The 17,641-nt window shown below is 41.1% G+C and overlaps 1 protein-coding gene and 1 long non-coding RNA gene across 5 annotated transcripts; one reads left to right on the forward strand and one right to left on the reverse strand.

Moving 5' to 3' along the window:
• The first annotated feature begins 516 nt into the window (after nucleotides 1–516).
• On the forward strand, nucleotides 517–10,884 carry NUDT12 (nudix hydrolase 12). 4 transcript variants are annotated; one of them, XM_088652643.1, is made up of 7 exons: nucleotides 517–599; nucleotides 1,368–1,576; nucleotides 2,463–3,058; nucleotides 3,844–4,011; nucleotides 7,536–7,649; nucleotides 8,748–8,947; nucleotides 9,808–10,884. In XM_088652643.1, the coding sequence occupies exons 2-7, from the start codon at nucleotides 1,371–1,373 to the stop codon at nucleotides 9,916–9,918; spliced, it is 1,395 nt and encodes a 464-aa protein (XP_088508769.1). In that variant the 5' UTR covers nucleotides 517–599; nucleotides 1,368–1,370; the 3' UTR covers nucleotides 9,919–10,884. The 4 variants fall into 4 exon arrangements, with proteins under 4 accessions (XP_088508769.1, XP_034955547.1, XP_088508768.1 ...); XM_088652642.1 differs by having other exon boundaries at nucleotides 539–798; XM_035099656.3 differs by lacking the exon at nucleotides 9,808–10,884 and having other exon boundaries at nucleotides 8,748–9,236.
• Nucleotides 3,096–16,027, reverse strand: LOC132592800 (uncharacterized). The gene is made up of 4 exons (XR_015945971.1): nucleotides 15,924–16,027; nucleotides 15,035–15,204; nucleotides 14,761–14,842; nucleotides 3,096–5,033 (listed from the first exon to the last, which is right to left on the reverse strand). It is a non-coding gene; the product is annotated as an uncharacterized LOC132592800 (long non-coding RNA).
• Nucleotides 16,028–17,641: the final 1,614 nt, after the last annotated feature.

Here is a 17,641-nt window from a genome sequence, read left to right on the forward strand (position 1 = left end):
TCGAAGCATTTCTAAAGCAATACATGCTCTATATTTAGATTTTTGTTGTTTGCACAGATTTTTTTTCCCCTGACAGACAACTCGTGTCATCTTTTACCGCCTGCCCCCAATCCGTTTTTTGCTAGATAGCTAGATTGCTGCCTCATGCCCATCTTAAGGGAGGGTCTTATGGTTTATTAATTATTATTATTATGATTATTATTATGTCCACTGAGCTTACCATTTATTCCACCAAGCTCACCATTTATTTATTTATTGCAAAGAAACGAGAGCCCAATCTGCTTTTTAAAAAAGACGCACCACCAGAGAACCATTTTTTGTTATTCTCCCCCCAAAATAGTATACAAACACCAGAAAGAATAAACGAAAGCATCCCATTTCTTATTTTATTTTTCAATGCAGATGCTTAAAATATCCTGCACTTGTTTGCATGAAATAAGGTATTTTATTAGAGGGCTGGGGAAGGAACCGGTTGCGAGGAAACTACAATTCCCAGGATGCCTTGCTCCGTCTTCCGGGAGAGGGCTTCCAGGTGATCCCGGAAGGAAGTGTCCGCGGGCGAGTTACCTAAGCGTTTCTCGGAGGCGAAGGACCGTAAGGTGGTGTAACGGTCTCTTCCAGGGTCTTTCCTTCAGCGCCCTTCCCCTGGTCTCAACACCTTGCTTCTGAGGCCTCCCATTTAAAAACCCCCGTCTGCCTTCCCTTCGCCTAGACTAGAGCGAGTCTGGCTGGACTTTGCCCCCGAAAGTTTCCTCTTTGGCGAGAAGGAGGGCAGGGGAGGAGGAGATCCTAACTCTGGTACTATATTATATGGCAACAGGAGGATGCCAGACGGGATAGCGAGCAATCTGGGGGTTGCTGTCTAAAAGGGGGTTGGGCAATACATTCCTGCAATGCAGGGGGTTGGACTAGATGACCCTGGTGGTCCCTTCCAATACTATGGTTCTATGATTATCTTCAGGGTGTACAAACACCTCTTCTGGTGACTGCACATTAGTGAACCGGTTTAATGAAAACAGATAATGCAAGAGTTCTGTTTTTAATTGGATTGTGCAGCCTTACGTGGACCTATTAGGTGGCAGAAGTTAAAAACAAAACATGTTTAGTGTGCTAAAAAAAAAAAAGTGCTTGCCAAGTGAGCCTAGAGAAGTCTCTACCGCTGCTGGTGGTGGTATAATATACAGTTCTGAGTTGTTTTTTCTGCAAACAGCCTGAATGGCTTTCCTGACAATCATTTGAGGATGAGGGTTGTCCCAGTTACATTTAGCCATTTCCATTATATTGTCCTCTGTATATATTGCAATATAATATTAAACCAGATTGACACACTATATGCCCTGTTCATGTTTTTAAAACTTTGTTCACAGAAAATGGCAGACGTTCAAGGGAATCCCAAGCAGCAGTTGATTACTGAGCTTCACAATTTTGCTGCTGTTGGAGACAAGGCCAGGCTTACAACATTGCTCAGTCATTCTCCCTCGCTTATCAATGAAACTGGGAAGAATGGTTGGACAGCCCTGATGTATGCAACTAGAAATGGGCACTTTGAGACCGTGCAGGCTCTGCTTGAAAAGGGGTGAGAAAAACACAGCCAACTAATTTATTCAATTTGTCTAAAGATACTTGCTGCCATGTTGCACAACACAGTGGAATGATTATATGGGGATTATATGGGAAAAGGGAAATTGCTTATCTTTGTAGTTTTAATCCTGATAGGACAATACAGAATTCAGGGCTAAAATTAACATTGGAATATAAAAGTAAATCAAATCAAATCCTCTTATATTTCAAACTCTCTTATTCTGTGAACATCGTGTACACAGAGATGCTTCCATTGATCATTTTGAAGCCTTGGGCAGGGGCTGGGGAGGTTAATTCTGTTAGCCACTATTTCTTGAATTGATAAGATTCAGCACGTAATAACTTTTTGCAAGAGGATTGGTGTACTTTGAGAGCAGGGTTTCCCAAACTGGTCCAAGGACCACCAGTGGTGGGTGCCCTTCATTCAGGGGGTTCACAATGTGTCTAGGAGTGGAAGCAACAGCTGTGAGCAGTGGGTGCGGTGCATTAAGTATTCATATTGATTTTTAATTGTATCTTAATGGATGCTTTTATATTTTACATCAAGTGCTATTATTGTTGTATGTTATGCTGTATCCTATGAAATGCAAATTATAATACATTAAATACAATACAGGCACACACGCCATCCAAACTTATGCACATTCCACTTGTTTGCGACTTCATTTATGTGGGTTGCCGCAAAATAAATGAATCAATCGAGTGGCCCTTCCTCGCTCAGAACTGCTGGCAAGAAGTGAGCGAGGGAAGGTGTATCGTGCAATGGTTTTATGGCACCTTATATGCTGTGAAGTTCTATATAAAAATGTTGGTTACGGTATATTAAGGTATGTTAACAATTTTTCAAAAAAAAATTTGTTTTTGTTTTGTTTTTAAATAAGGTGTGACAAGTCCATGACCAATGCATCCAACCAGACAGCACTCGACATTGCTAAATTTTGGGGCTACAAGAATATAGCTAACTTATTAGCTAATGTGAAGAGTGGACTGGAGCCATTTTTCCTGACCAGTGAAAGTGGAGAGCGCAATATCTATTTTTGCAGGACTTTTCTCGATAGGAAGAGTGAGAAGAGAACAGAGGCTAAATGGTTGAACATAAAACAGAAGCAGACAACTACTGTATACATCCTTTTTTCAAATTTAAGTCCATTAGTTGCATCAGATGATGGTGAAGATACCTCCCAGTCTCCAAAAGTTAAACTCTATAAGCTTTCTTATAAGGATGTAAAGGAATACCTGGAGCAGCCAGAAACCACCACGTTGATTTTTCTTGGAGTAGAACTTCAGGTGAAAGGCAGCTTGCCTCCTATTCCGAAGGGGAAAGAGGCAAGCAAAGGTGAAGACGATAGTTTGGTCGCTTGGTTTGCACTCAGTATAGATGCTACTGCTGCGGATAGATTTATACAGAAGCATCAAGGGTGTTATTTCCTTCATCCGCCTATGCCTTCCTTGCTGCAATTGTCTGAAAATGAAGCTGGTAAGATCCCTAAGTGTTTCACTTTTTAGTCGAAATAAATAAATTGTCCAGTAGCACCTTAGAGACCAACTTGTTCTGGATATAAGCTTTTGTGTGCATGCACACTTCTTCAGAGATTTATTTCGACTGCATCACACCAACTCGACTACCTACCTGTCTCTTTTTAGTGCTGGGAGAAAACTGTTTGGTTTTATTCATCCCTTGCAGTTCTCATGCCTAGCAAGGTTTTTCTGCATTCAGTTTGTATTGTAGGTTACTGCTTACTGGATTGCCTCTATTGAGCATATTTCTTCAGCGAAAACCATTATATTGTTCTAGGAATAAGGTTATCGCAGTCACTGCTGTGGACACAGCTTGATGTGCCTTGCTTGCCTTTCTTGTCTTCTTTCCTTCCTTGTTCTCTACCGCTGCTCCTCAAGATGCAGCCGTATTTTGTCTCTTGGCTAAAGAAAGTTAGGGCTGATTTTCCATTGCCCTTGTCTGCTGCCTGTCACAGGAGCATTCTGGTTACGTGAACCACAACCTCATGGGTCATGATCAGGAACATTTCAGTGATATGGAAACCATGATGTTGTTGAGCTAAATTGCCCCCATATGTAAAGACCCAAAGTAGCCAAAAGTAACACAGTATTAGAACGAGAACTTCTGTATCAGCTTTTAATAGCATAACATGAGACGGTTCTTCTCTTGATTTTCATGGTGAATTGGAATGCTGGTGTTGCAATGTGTGCTGTATAAAGAACCCTGCATGTTGATTATTTGCACTTTGTGGTCACTTTTTAAAGGAGTCATCGCCCAGGCTAGATCTGTCCTGGCATGGGATAGCCGGTATCAGTTCTGCCCAACATGCGGCAGCGCAACCAAATTAGAAGATGGGGGCTACAGGAAATCCTGCTTAAAGGAAGACTGCCTCAGCCATCAGGGCATTCACAACACATGCTACCCACGAGTCGGTAAGAGAATTGCAAATACGTTATTTTCTCCCATTGTAGTTCTTTGCAATCTGAACTTATTATCTAGTTGAAACTGACCTAGCAAAACTGCACACACTGAAAGGGAGAAGGAAGGGACTGTGGCCAGCTAGAAAAACAACATAAAAACATTGGTTCCTTGTTTATTTTTTTGTATTAAAAACAGACCCTGCGTGACAGCTAGTATTAGTCATTCTTGGAGTAGATTCATTGAAATAAGTGGTCTTAAGTTCATTGATAGCAATGGATCAACTCCAAGGATGACTTAGTTGGCCATCCTATTCCTTTCAACTTGCACTCAAAATATATTCTAGTATAGATATTCTTTTTAAAGTTTTTATCTGATCTTTGGCATGCATTGCTTACACACTGCTTTATTGCCATCTTTCTTCCCTTTCCTCTCATAGCATGTCCTTTCTTTTGTTTTTAACCGTTTATTTATTTTGTCCTCGCGATCTTGACTGATATTACCAGTTCTGTAATATTCACAGAGAAAGTTGGTTGGATGTGGTATTAAGTGGTCCTTCAGAAGCTTAAACAAAGGGAGTTGTGAACAGGAGGAGATGAACAAGACCGCTGAGCCAACAGTTGGTGTTTCTAGTGACATTTCCTTAAGAAAACTAGAAGTCAGCAAGATTTGAAACCTTTGCTGGATGCCTTGCAGCATATACATTTTCCACAGGTCATCAGTCTCTGAAATGTATTTACCTAATGGGATTGTCATATCTGTCATTTTGACAGCAAGGAAACGGCATAGGTTGAGCAGCCAACGGAAAGGGGAGAATGCAGCAAGAAGGTTGAATATCAAAGTGCAAAAGGATTGGCTTTGCACCGCATCCCCCCACCCACTTTCAGGCCAAGTGAGAGGTCTGCTTGCTGTGAGCAGAGGAAAATGGGTAGATATAAACGGAAGGATGGAGACGAGGAAGTCCAGCAGTTGCAATTGCTCTCAGTGCTTAATATTTTTTTCCTCTACTGGCACCTCTGGTAAAAGTCTGGAGACCCTGCAAAGGAAATGGGAGACAGCAGCAAAACCAAGTGTTATAGGAGGAGAGTGGGATGCAAAAAAAAAGATGACCAGAGAATGAATCGGGCATAATAATGTGCAGAATAAGAAGGAAAACCAAAGCAGAAAGAAAGTATTGATTCCTTCCAACACTGCTGTATTTACCTGACCTTGGAAAATAATATAATTGGTAGGACTGTAGTTATGTAAGTAAGGCGACTTTGTTTCTGTTGTGCATTATCAGCCAGTTAGTTGCCCCCTGACATCATCTGCTTTGATATGGCTGTCCCTGTGCCAAGGGGGAATTGTCCTTGCAATCCAGCAGGAATTCTAGAAAGTGGCACCCATGCTACCCAGCCTTTCTGTATTTTCTTTCAGTATTCAGAGACCATTTAAAGCAGTGTTTATCAGACCAGGGTCCCCAGCTGTTGTTGGACTACAACTCCCATCATCCTGACCACTGTTCCTGCTAGCTAGGGGTGATGGGAGTCGTAGTCCTGCAACAGCTGGGGACACAAATTTGAGAAACACTGATGAAACACTTCTTCCTTGCTTTAAAATGGAACCACCCTCTTTAAATCTCTGGCATGATGCCACCAGTCATTGTGGGGAACACTGAGCAAGATGAACCCAGTGGTCTTTATTCAGTACAGTGGAACCTCGGTTTATGAACACCTCAGTTCACGAATTTTCGGTTTACGAACGCCGCGGACCCATCTGGAACGGATTAATTCACTTTCCATTACTTTCAATGGGAAAGTTCGCTTCAGTTTATGAACGCTTCAGTTTATGAACAGACTTCCAGAACCTATTACACCCATGCTTCGTGTTAAGTACGTTTCAGGTTGAGTACTCCGGGAACCCGTCTGGAATGGATTAATCCACTTTTCATTACTTTCAATGGGAAAGTTTGCTTCAGTTTATGAACGCTTCAGTTTAAGTACTCCGCAGACCGTCTGGAACAGATCAATCCACTTTCCATTACTTTCAATGGGAAAGTTTGCTTCAGTTTATGATCGTTTCAGTTTAGGAACAGACTTCCGGAACCAATTGTGTTCATAAACCGAGGTACCACTGTAGAAGGCAACTTCCTATGTTCAATCATTGACTGTTCATCCATCAGATTAAAAGCAGAGTCACAGAACTGTTATGAACAACAAAGCAACCAATGAAAAGCTTGAATGAAACCATCAAATGGTGATCAGGCCAAAGGCCTGCTGATTTCTTTTTTCCAATCAGTGATAGTTTGACATCAGAGAGGAGGACAAATGAGCATCATTTTATAACAATTCACACCAAAATACAGACAAGAATTACAGGGTCCATTCAGATGCAAAACCAAACTATGGTGTTATTTTCATGGGAATGAGCAGGCATAAACCTCAGACTCGTATGCTCCCTCACACACTCAGAAAAGTATGTTTTGTACAAACTAGCAGTGCAAACCATGGCCCTCACCTGAGGTATGCCTTAGTAGGATTGGGGACATCAGAAAATTGTAAGGATTTTTCAATGTACTTTTGTTATTGTTATCATTTATATTTATATCCCAAGTTTCCTCCAAGGAGCTCAAAGTGACATATATAGTTCTCCCAACTTCATCCTCACAACAACCCTGTTATGTAGGTTAGATTGAGAGTGAGTGAGTGAGTGACCTAAGATCACCCAGTGAAAATGCACACTAGAGAAGATTACAGTGGTACCTTGGTTTAAGAACAGCTTAGTTTATGAACAACTTGGATTAAGAACGCTGCAAACCCGGAAGTAGGTGTTTTGTTTTGTGAACTTTGCCTTGGAATAAGAACATATTTTGCTTCCTGTTGAGTGTGTTCCATTTGTAAATTGAGTCCCCCGCTGCTGTGGGAAAGCATGACTTGGTTTAAGAATGCTTTGGTTTAAGAACGGACTTCTGGAACGGATTAAGTTAGTAAACCAAGGTACCACTGTATTCTGTTCCAGAAAGGGACTCTGGAATTGATAATTGAGAGAAGGCGGAAAGCATAAGAGAGAATTCTGTATCCAACAGGACCTGGAAAACTTGCTGTCGTGACACTGCTCTGCAGGAAGCTGAATCTTACTGTACTTTGAATTGTGCATTGCACTTGAAAATATATTCCACTAGACCATTAATCTGTGACTGAAGCTGAAGGCAAGAATTGTTGCTGATTAGGTCACTGCTTTCTGTCGAGTGTGCAACTAGGTCATTTACTCCAGTATTTTTTCCAAACGCATACTGCAGCTCAGGGTAATTTATCTCCCAAGTTTGCTTTTGGTCTAGGCAGGTATATTCCCGCAAGACATTTGTGTTACAAAAAACAGGTGAATAAGTATTTTTAAGGAACCTGCAATAAGATTACCGTCTGGGGGGCTTGGAGAGAATTGGATTTCAGGCTTTTAAAGGAGATGATAATGCTGAGTGAGAATGAGCGCACTTGTGTTCTTTCTTGCTGTCTTTTGAAACTGTTTAAATTTGAATACATTTCTTTCACTTGCATTCTAGATCCCGTAGTGATAATGCAAGTGATTCATCCAGATGGTAACCACTGCCTTTTGGGAAGAAAAAAAAGATTTCCTTCAGGCATGTTTACTTGCCTTGCTGGATTTATAGAGCCTGGTGAGTTCTCTTTGTATATATTGTTTCTTTCCTTTATTTCCATCCCAGATGTTAAATATAAAACTACTCCTTTGCCCTTTGATTTCTGATTTTGAACTTTGGCCTGCAAGAAACCATATTCCTGTGTATAGGCATACCTGAAAATCTGTTGGGTTTATTTCAATAATTCACTAATTTGTAAACTCTGGGCTGGTTCTGAAGTTGTGTGAGCAGACTGGGGTGGGTTTTGTCCCTTTCTCCTGTAGCTTCTGGCATCCCCAAAAAGAAAAATAACCCATTTCCCCAGGCCTTTGGAACCCCTTTTGTGAATGGAAAGACCTTCCACAGTGGGGATGCCATGGAACTAATAAGCAATTGTCAGTAATTTTTTGAGATGTAAATTCTGCTTTCCTGTAACATACATTGTGGTCATTAAATCTTTTTAAAACTACTGTATATATGTCTTACGTGCCTTGAAAAGTGAAGGCCACATGACACCCAAGATGTGCTCCAGGATTGCAGCCAAATAGTGACTGTAAAGGCATGGTAAAAAAAAAGTAAAGGGCCCCTAGACGGAAGTCCAGTCAAAGGCAACTATGGGGTGCGGCTCTCATCTTGCTTCAGGCTGAAGGAGCCTGTGTTTGTCCACAGACAGCTTTCTGGGTCATGTGGCCAGCATGACCAAACCACACAACGGAACACCATGACGGAAGCCAGAGCACATGGAAACACCATTTACCTTCCTGCCACAGCGGTACCTATTTATCTACTTGCACTGGTGTGCTTTCGAACTGCTAGGTTGCAGAAGGTGAGACAGAGCAACAGGACCTCACCACCGTCATGTGGATTCAAAATGCTGATCTTCCGATCGGCAGGCCCAAGAGACTCAGTGGTTTAGACCACAGTGCCACCCGCGTTCCCCCTAAAGGCATGATGTCAGGGTGGCTATTTTAGATGCAATTTTTATTGTAAATATTGCCTGCCTTTTATTTGTGGTACTTCTGATTTGTGTTCTGATCTGTGCAGAAAGTTTCAGATCTTTTGAGATGCTATAAAGCACAGGATGTGATTCTAGGTTGGAGCTGTGTCAGTTAACTGTTCTTTCCCTTCTTTGATTAGGTGAGACAATTGAAAATGCTGTTCGAAGAGAAGTACAGGAGGAAAGTGGAGTTAAAGTGGGCCATGTTCAGTATGTCTCTTGTCAACCATGGCCAATGCCCTCGTCTCTAATGATTGGCTGCATAGCGGCGGCAGTGTCTACAGAAATTAAAGTTGACAACATTGAAATAGAAGATGCCCGCTGGTTCAGTAGAGAAGAGGTAAAGTTCAATTTAATTCCCCTTCTTATTGATTGCCCTCTGACTGTATTGGTTAGAGCATGCAGTATGGATATGCTTTTTTCCCCAGGCAGACAAAAGAGTCCTCGTACTCTCCTTATTGTACAGTGATTACATTGAAATTGAAAATTATGTGTTGCTAAAAGAATTGGTATAGACAATTGTTCCTGTATTGAGCCCTTAGATCTTTCCAGTGAGTTGCATAGACAAATTTCATAAACAAGCACTAAAAGTCTTGTAGCCATAGCAATCATCCAGATTTTGCCTTACCATTTGTGCCATCCTGCTACTAATAGAGATTAAAATAGAAGGGATTATCTTCTTTTTATAATTATAGCTTCCATTTGTATAAAAATATTCAGACTCTCAACTCTCTTTGCTTTTTAACATTTGGTTGTTTCCATTTCCAACCATCATAGGTTAAAGGACAGATCAGATAAATGCAATTCAGAGACCACCCACCTGCCCCTTGCTTATACTCACTGAAAAACAAAGTGTAATTGGCAAACGTGTCAGATTACATACATACACCGAAGCCTAGGATATTTTAGTGTCTTTGATATTTTCTAGAGAAGGTCATGAAGCACGTGTGTGGTTTTTCTCCAGCAGGTTTAGTAATGCATTCAGCAGAGGGAAATAGTAAAACGATTAATTGCACAAGGATGAGTGAGCTCAAATACTTTGTGAAACAGATTGAGGCTAGCCCTGTTGCGCATCTCTTCTCTAAAGCAATTGGCTGCTAGCCGTAAAATCCTTCATATAGTGGATCATTAACCTGACGAACTACACAAATTTCTGTGCCGGGTTTAACTTGCTCAAATATGATATTTTGTATATTTCAGGTTTTGGAAATTCTGAACAAAAGGAACCAGAGTGCTTTCTTTGTGCCACCACATCAAGCCATTGCACACCAGTTGATAAAGCACTGGATTGGAATGAACGCTAATCTTTAAATCCAGCAAGCTGATTTATCTGTCTTGTATCACTGCTGTAGCTGCTACTATGTTGGAATTAAGCTAGGTGTAATTAATCATTCAGCATCGCATGTGACCATTTTAGGGATTTTGCAGTATAGTTGTGCATGTGTACTTTCTTTGAGTGCAGAGGTCATTGCTCCCTGGTAGAACATGTTAGGATTGCAACCTCAGTCTTTTAGTCTCCAGAACATATTTGTGCATACGGTTCATTTCTCAAATCGCTCAAGGTCTAATGTTGCCTAAAGTCGGGGATGAGATGTAACTTCCCACCTGAAAGTTGCATTCACTTCCAACTTGGTTACTCTCGATTTTACAGAGTTTACTTACACCTCTCTGATTTTAGCTTTCCCGGGCTGTTGCTTCGGGCTAGGATACACTTACAGCCTAAATCATTCTGTCTAAAGGCATGCAGCCATTTTTCAAAACCAGAGCAGAAGAAAATAAGCTTTCTCTGGGCTGAAAAAAAAGGATTGCAAAGAGATAATGCTTTTGTGTATTGGAGCAGGCTCTTGAGCCTATACCTATATTTCGGGGACTTTTTTGCTTCACAGGAGAGCCATTAGGATAGAAGAAGACTGGGAGGGATATCTACTAGAAACGGGTATTCTAAGGCCTCTGTATCCCTCAGCCACAGGCTGCTGCAAAAGCCACTTTTAAGTAATTGGAAGACAATGCCTTATGATTTTTCCACTTAAATATAAACCTCTTCATTACTATGATAGACCCAGATGAAACAGTTATCCTGCTGTACTTTGGTTGCCTCATTTGCACAAATGGTATACCAAATCCAATATGGACAGTAAGTAAGGTTGGCATTTGAGTAAGTGAGGCTATACATTGTGCTTATGCCGCACTCAATTTCTTTTATCTGTAGTTTGCCACAAAAGTATTTGCTGCTGGTGTTTTATTGTGATTCAGTCTTATTAAATATCTTTTGCCTAAGATGTTGCTTACATTTGCCCTAACGCAAGGGGGGGGGAACCATGGCCTTCTCTTTCTCTCCCCCCTCAGTCTGTTAAAACACGTGAAGAAAAAGAGGAGGTGGGTGCCAATAGGCTGATTAAAGGTAGGCCATTCTTGAAGCTCCGTGGAATTAAATATACTAATCAGATTCTGAGCTTATGGGCCAAAAATAGCAATGGAAAGAAGTAGACCAGGCCAGTGACACTTAACAAGACTGTCTCATCTCTTCGCTTTGTTTGGATGCCAATTTTTGTTTTAACCTCCTTGCAAAACTAGGGAGACTTTATATAGAATTTGCTCAGGTAAGTTGCTTTTCTTCTTCTTGCTACACCACTGACAATAAACTGTATGCTTTTTCGCCCTCACCAGTCAGAAGGCTAGAGGAATTCACTTGTGCTGTTATTACTGACCCAAGTTTGACAGTAAAAAAGGGGGGATATGTAAAAGGAGAGGAGAAGAGACAGTGGGGAAAGGGGGTTGAATGATAAACCCCATTAAGTTTCCTAGTAGATCCACATAGTAACCTTCTTAATGCAACTACTGAATCATAACTTGGTGGTAGAGCATTTGCCTTGTAGCTCTGCCGCCTGCTTTAGCAAATGGGAATCATTCATATCTAAGGAAAATATGTAGCTCCTAGTCTCTGTGTAAGAATTTCTTTTTGCATATCACTAGCCAAATGTCAGCCAGATCTGATGTGACAATATAATTCTGTTAATTCACCATGTTTGCTCCTATGAAATGCAAACATTGTCTAATTTTCCACGATGAGAAAATCATCTCCTGTTAGCCATGAAGAAAATTGCTTTTGAACAAAAAACTTGCAATTGTAAAGTAGCACATTTACATGGAAGTAAGTCCAATTGAATTCAGTCCAATTTATTTCTGGGTAGAACAGCATAGGAGTGTACTGTTAATAAACTTCAGAGTAAAATTAGTTCTAGGTTTTTAAGTGTGTGTTTTTTAAATGCAGGAGCTCACCAACCTTTTTTTTTTATTCTGCAAGTTCAAGCCTAACCCAGTTTCTTTGTAGCAAATCTTATTAAATGCAGTGCTGTTTACTTATGTGAATAAGTGTACTTGGGATCGTTGCTTACTTCATCAAGTGTGTAATTTGACTATATCAGAATATACATTTAAATAAATCCTCTGAACATCTTGCTAGTCTTATCAAAAGGTACATCACACTTTTTAAGGTGATTTGCTGTCGTGGGATCCCAAATTCACTTCAATTTTTGCTTTGGATGATATCTGGTAGTTTAGGAATATGCAACTCCACCTCTGAAAAATATAGTCATCTGTATATTTGGTTGCAATTGTTTTCTGCTGGCTTTGAGGGCAACTCATAATGCTAAGATTTACACACACACACACACACACACACACACACACACACACACACACACTTTATACTACAGTGTGAAGTGGGAAATTTTCCAGTTTTATTTTTCCACATAAAAGGTTCCATTCCATAATTTTATTGGCAGCCCTGTTTAGGGAAGCTTTTAATGTTTGATGGATTTTTGTATTTTAGAATTTCTGTTTTTTGGAAGCCGCCCAGAGTGGCTGGGGGAACCCGGCCAGATGGGCGGGGTATAAATAATAAATTATTATTATTATTATTATTATTATTATTATTATTATTATTATTATTATGAATCCAGAGGTATCAATTGCAAGTCCAATATTAGTCACTCTTAGCTGTTTTTAAGTTTCTAGCTTTCTATACTGAATACAGGTAAAATAAAAATACTAAATTAGAGCACTCTTCAGGACATCAGAAAAAGCTTGGATACAAATTAATCTGCGTTTTGCAATTCAAAATTCTCCAGAAACACATCACATTGCTCTGCACCTCTAATGTACTATGAAAAGTCTGAAAGAGATGAATAAACCAGTGGAAAGGAAGAGCTGTTTAAAAGTGGAGGGTGTAAAAGACCAGAGTGGTAAAACTAGATCATTTTGAAGGTATATATGCTTTGTGAATTCCTATGATGCTATGGCCACACTTGGATTTTTTTAGTGAAAGTAAAAGGCTTTATTGCACAGAGCCATAGGATTGTAGAGTAGGAAGGAACTACAAGTACAATCTAGTCCAACCCCCTGCAGTGCAGGAATTTTTTTTGCGTGTAAGGTGGGGTTCAAGCCTACGACCCTAAGATTAAGAGTCTCATGCTGTACCAACTGAGGTAACAAACTGCAGATTTTGATACTATGGCTCAGATACTACGTATGTTTTATGACTATAAAAGTCCTATTTTGGAAATGTGCTACCAAACTTCATCACAGGAGAAAAGTAATCACATTATTTTGTAAATAATTTGATAAAATTCCACTCCATTTTTTTCTTTTTTTGGTCATTTTGGTCCTCTTCTTGATTTTGTTCATAGTCCCTGACAACTTCTGTTTGTCTTCTCTTTCCAGCCAATGCTCCTCATTATAAAGTCATTTTTCTCCTTGTTTTTCAGGAATAGCAAGCAGCTTAGAAGCTAGCAGCTTATAAATAAAATAAATTTCATGCTAGGGCAGGTATTGTGCATAATGATAGGTGCCATCAGAAAAAATATTAATGATTTGGTGGGCGAATATTAGTAACTCTCTGTTTCTTAACTGTTTATTCTGGATCCAGCCAGAATGCTGCTGCTTGTTTTGGGAATAACCTTGTGACATGAACACTATTTTCATATGGCATGAGTCTAATCTTGTAAATGGCTGAGCAGCACTGCCATCTTTGAGATGAGAAAAATAGGGTGTTAGGTACTTTCTAAGTTTAGGAGCTTGATACGGACTTGATCTTGCAATCTTCATTCATTCATGTAATCCTTACGGAAGTCAATGGGGCCATTCATATGTCTGAGGATTGTTGGATCAGTGTCGTTCCCATTAGACTCAACGTACCTTGAAGAGAAACCTGCAGTGTGGCAGGTGGCGGGGAAGGAAAACAACTGAAGACAGCTGGTGCAGTTCTTTAGAAGGCTGCGTAAGATCCTGTGTGTCAGGAATGGGTTCCTATCATACTATTGCATGCAGCTTCTTGCGAGCTCACACAGCCAATTGCCAGGCTTTTAAGGTTAACACTCTTTCCACTCGAGAAATCTTGATTTAAAAAAATCAAGGCATTCCACCTGATTTCACTAAACTAATGGCAGATTGGAAGAACACAAACTGCTTCTTAAAGCAATAAACCCAGATGCCTACTTTGCTGCCACATAAACCCGGACAACAACATTACTGGCCCCAACAACATCAAACATACCATCTCAGGACTATTAAATTGCTCATCTTCTAACATTGTGTATGCCATCAAATGCCAAACAGTACCCTTCAGCTCTCTATATTGGACAAAGAGGCCAAACCCTATGCCAAAGGATAAATGGACATAAATCTGACATCAGGAATCACACTTCAATCTCCAAGGACATTCTGTACAAGGTCTCAAAGTAGCTGTCTTATTACAAAAGATTTTCAGAAATTGAGAAGTTGCTGGATTGCAACTTATTACCAAACTTAAAACCATGGAGAGACCTGGTCTGAATAGAGATATTGGATTCTTACCTCATTATACATGATAAAGCTATTTTTGGTCATCTCATCCCTTGCTTTTTCCTGTAATTGCAGTCGTTAACAGTCGTCAACTGGTTTATCACACCTATCAGCCAATCACCCATTCCCACCACCCTTTTGAGTAATACCCTCCCACTATATATAAGGGTCTGGTGACTTCTGTTTCAGTGTATCTGCATGCACACAAAAGCTCATACCGATGACAAACTTATTTGGTCTCTAAGGTGCTACTGGTAGGATTTATTTATTTATTTATTTATTTGACTACGGCAGACCAACATGGTTACCTACCTATATCTGCTTCTTAAAGAATCATCTGTTTTATGCAGGGGCAAGGAGAAGGGTGCCTGAAGTTTGGGCTTCTCTGTGAAGTCTGTAAGAAGCCAGGTTAAATTATTTTTTAGGAGAGCTGGATACAGCTGGTCTATGGACATTGATCTTCACATGGTATTGCGGAGTATGATAAAGGAATATTAATAAATTCCAACAGAATCTACCACAATTACAGCCAACACATGAAAGAAAGAAATAGAAATATGTTCACACACTTCATACGTTTTCTTACCATTTGGCTTCATTGGATGACCCTGCATCCTGGTCTTATGAGAGAGATGTTTCCCTACGTACATGAACATTCCCTTTAATGTGAACTGAAATGTCGCAAAATTCACTTTGTTACGGGTTTGCTTAACCTTTTGGGTAGCATCCAGACATTCAAACCAAGATTGTTCAGACCTAGAAAAATTCATAGATAAATATCATCCACCTGGTTTTGATTAAGTCCGTTTCTGCCTCTATCAGATTTGTTTAGCCAATCTTTTCGGGGGATATTGTGCAGCCCATAAAAAAGTTATTCCCTAAGGGGAGATGTTAGAAACATTCTTTAAAGGGGAAATTGCTTAAAGTATTAGTGTGGCTCTTCGATCCATAAGAATGATGAATCACACTGTTATATGTACAGAGCTTTGAAAGCGCCCATTTTAAGTTGATCCTTTTAAGATGGCTGTACTTTCAAAAAGGTATATATTGCTATATTCTGCTATTAAGAGTTAAGGGTGGAGGGGAAACTCATGCAGTCTATCTTTTCATCATCTGACAGTTAAAGTGTTCCATTTTTTAAAAATAGAGATTTTTCTAAGTACCATGTCAACACAAGTGACAGAGCTAAAAACTTCCTATCAACACCCTTCAAAAAACGGATATCTTGAGTTCCGTAGCAGCTTTTTATATTTATAATCTGACATTATAAAATATTTTACTCTTGCAGTACTGTCAATTAATGTCTCCCCTGCCTTGGACTTAAAAATTGCACTGCCACTGGATGAAACTCAGCATCGTTTCATGCAGTGCCCACAGTGATTTTAATCAGTAATTAAAGCATTATATTCAGCACTTTGCCAAACAGAGAGGTTAAACAGGGAGAGCCCTGCTAGAACAGGGGTCCCTAGACTTACCGGCGATTGGGCCGGTTCCCACCATGCCGATCGCGCGGCAGGCCGGAGGACGGGGGAGCGCGCGCCTGTGTGGGCCGGCGGGCGGGGGAGTGCACGCCCATGCGCATGCGCACGGGCGCTTACTGGCGCAGCGGCGCACTTCCAGGTCGGGGGGAAGGCGCCAAAAATCCGTTGTGCGCATGCGTATGGGCCTCCCCCGACCCGGAAGTGCACCAGAAATGACCTCTTCCAGGTCGGGAGAGGCCCATACGCATGCGCACAAAGGATTTTCGGCGCTTTTTTCCTGACCTGGAAGAGCGCTGCCGCGCTGCGCGCCATAAGAGCGAGCAGCGGCATGCGGCGTCGCGGGCCGGATTGGCAGGCCAATTGGGCTGCATCGTAGTTTGGGGACCCTGTGCTAGAATTTCCTGTGGGATTAGAAGGGATGTTTTTTGTTTGTAGAGAATAACACTTCTTAAATTAGGCAGTGGGTGCCTGTTTCATGATTGCTATTGTCTTTTTTAAAAAAATAAAAAGTGCCAAACATAATGTTCATAATACAGTATATTCCCCACCTAAAGTGATTGACAAGACAGTGTTCAAGTGTTGAGTGCTCCAGCTCAACCAGCACCCCATTGTAGGAAAATCCAGTGAAGTCATGTTATTTAATTCATTTATTCTATTCCGTTTTCCCTCCTAACAAGCTCAAGGCAACATATGTTCTCACCCCCAGTTTTATCCTCATGACTATAGCTCTGTTGGTTACAGCATGGTGCTGATAATGCCAAGGTTGCAAATTTAATCCTTGTATGGGACAGCTGTATATCCCTGCATTACAGGAGGTTGGATAAGATGATCCTCAGGGTCCATTCCAACTCTACAATTCTATAATTCTATGATTCTTTGACAACCTTTGAGGTAGGTTAGGCTGTGACTGGTCCAAGGACACCCAGTGTGCTTCATGGCTGAGAGGGGATTCAGGAACTTCGGAAGCTACCTTATAGAGGGCCAGACCATTGGTCCATCTAGCAAAGTAGTGTTGAACTTCTGGATTGCAGATTAATGTGGAATAATGGAACAAATCTACTATTTCAATCTACTGGTTCAATCTGGATCCAGACAAAATTAGTTGAGCAGAATTCATGGCTAACTGGTCCCATTGGTTTCAGGTGGAACCAAGTAGGACTTACCAGTTTAGATTCAACCTGGTTTGTCAAAATATACAGTATCTATCTGATCAGGGGTGTGTGAATGACTCACTGGCCATTCCTAATACTTCCATGAGCAGGGCAGTCTCGAGCAGGTCGGGCGCCCTGGCGCTGAGGGGCAGAGATCACTCCGGCACCCCCGCCTTCGCAGGGCACAGCATGGTTTCCGTGCGGCTTCGTCGTGCTGCGCCCCACCTACCGGCCCAGTGCCCTGGCGCACTGCGCCACCGGGAGTCTACCTAGAGCCGGCCCTGTCCATGAGCCTTCAAATAGTATTCCGGAAAAAATGAAATTTTGCCAGTGAATAGAGCATTGCCCCTCAATCTGGCCTCAGCAAGCCCCACCTGCCTGCCTTGTTGCCTACAACCAGTTCGAGGGGGTAGCACTGGCTGGTAGGTCCTTGACTTAGATGTCTTTGAACAACTCAGTGGAGACAAGGATGGGGACAAAACTAGAATTAAGAGCAGCTGGATAGCTCAGTCGGTAGAGTGTAAGACTCTTAATCTCAGGGTTGTGGGTTCATGCCCCACC

The sequence above is a fragment of the Zootoca vivipara genome, chromosome 10, assembly GCF_965207765.1.
Source record: "Zootoca vivipara chromosome 10, rZooViv2.hap1.1, whole genome shotgun sequence".
Lineage (NCBI taxonomy): Eukaryota > Metazoa > Chordata > Lepidosauria > Squamata > Lacertidae > Zootoca > Zootoca vivipara.

What these genes read in the sequence shown, in the direction of transcription:
- NUDT12 (XM_035099656.3), top strand. Translation starts at nt 1,371, where the DNA reads ATGGCAGACGTTCAAGGGAATCCCAAGCAGCAGTTGATTACTGAGCTT. An exon ending in ATTGTCTGAAAATGAAGCTG is followed by an intron (nt 3,059 to 3,843) that starts GTAAGATCCCTA and finishes CACTTTTTAAAG; the next exon opens with GAGTCATCGCCCAGGCTAGA. An exon ending in TGCTGGATTTATAGAGCCTG is followed by an intron (nt 7,650 to 8,747) that starts GTGAGTTCTCTT and finishes TTCTTTGATTAG; the next exon opens with GTGAGACAATTGAAAATGCT.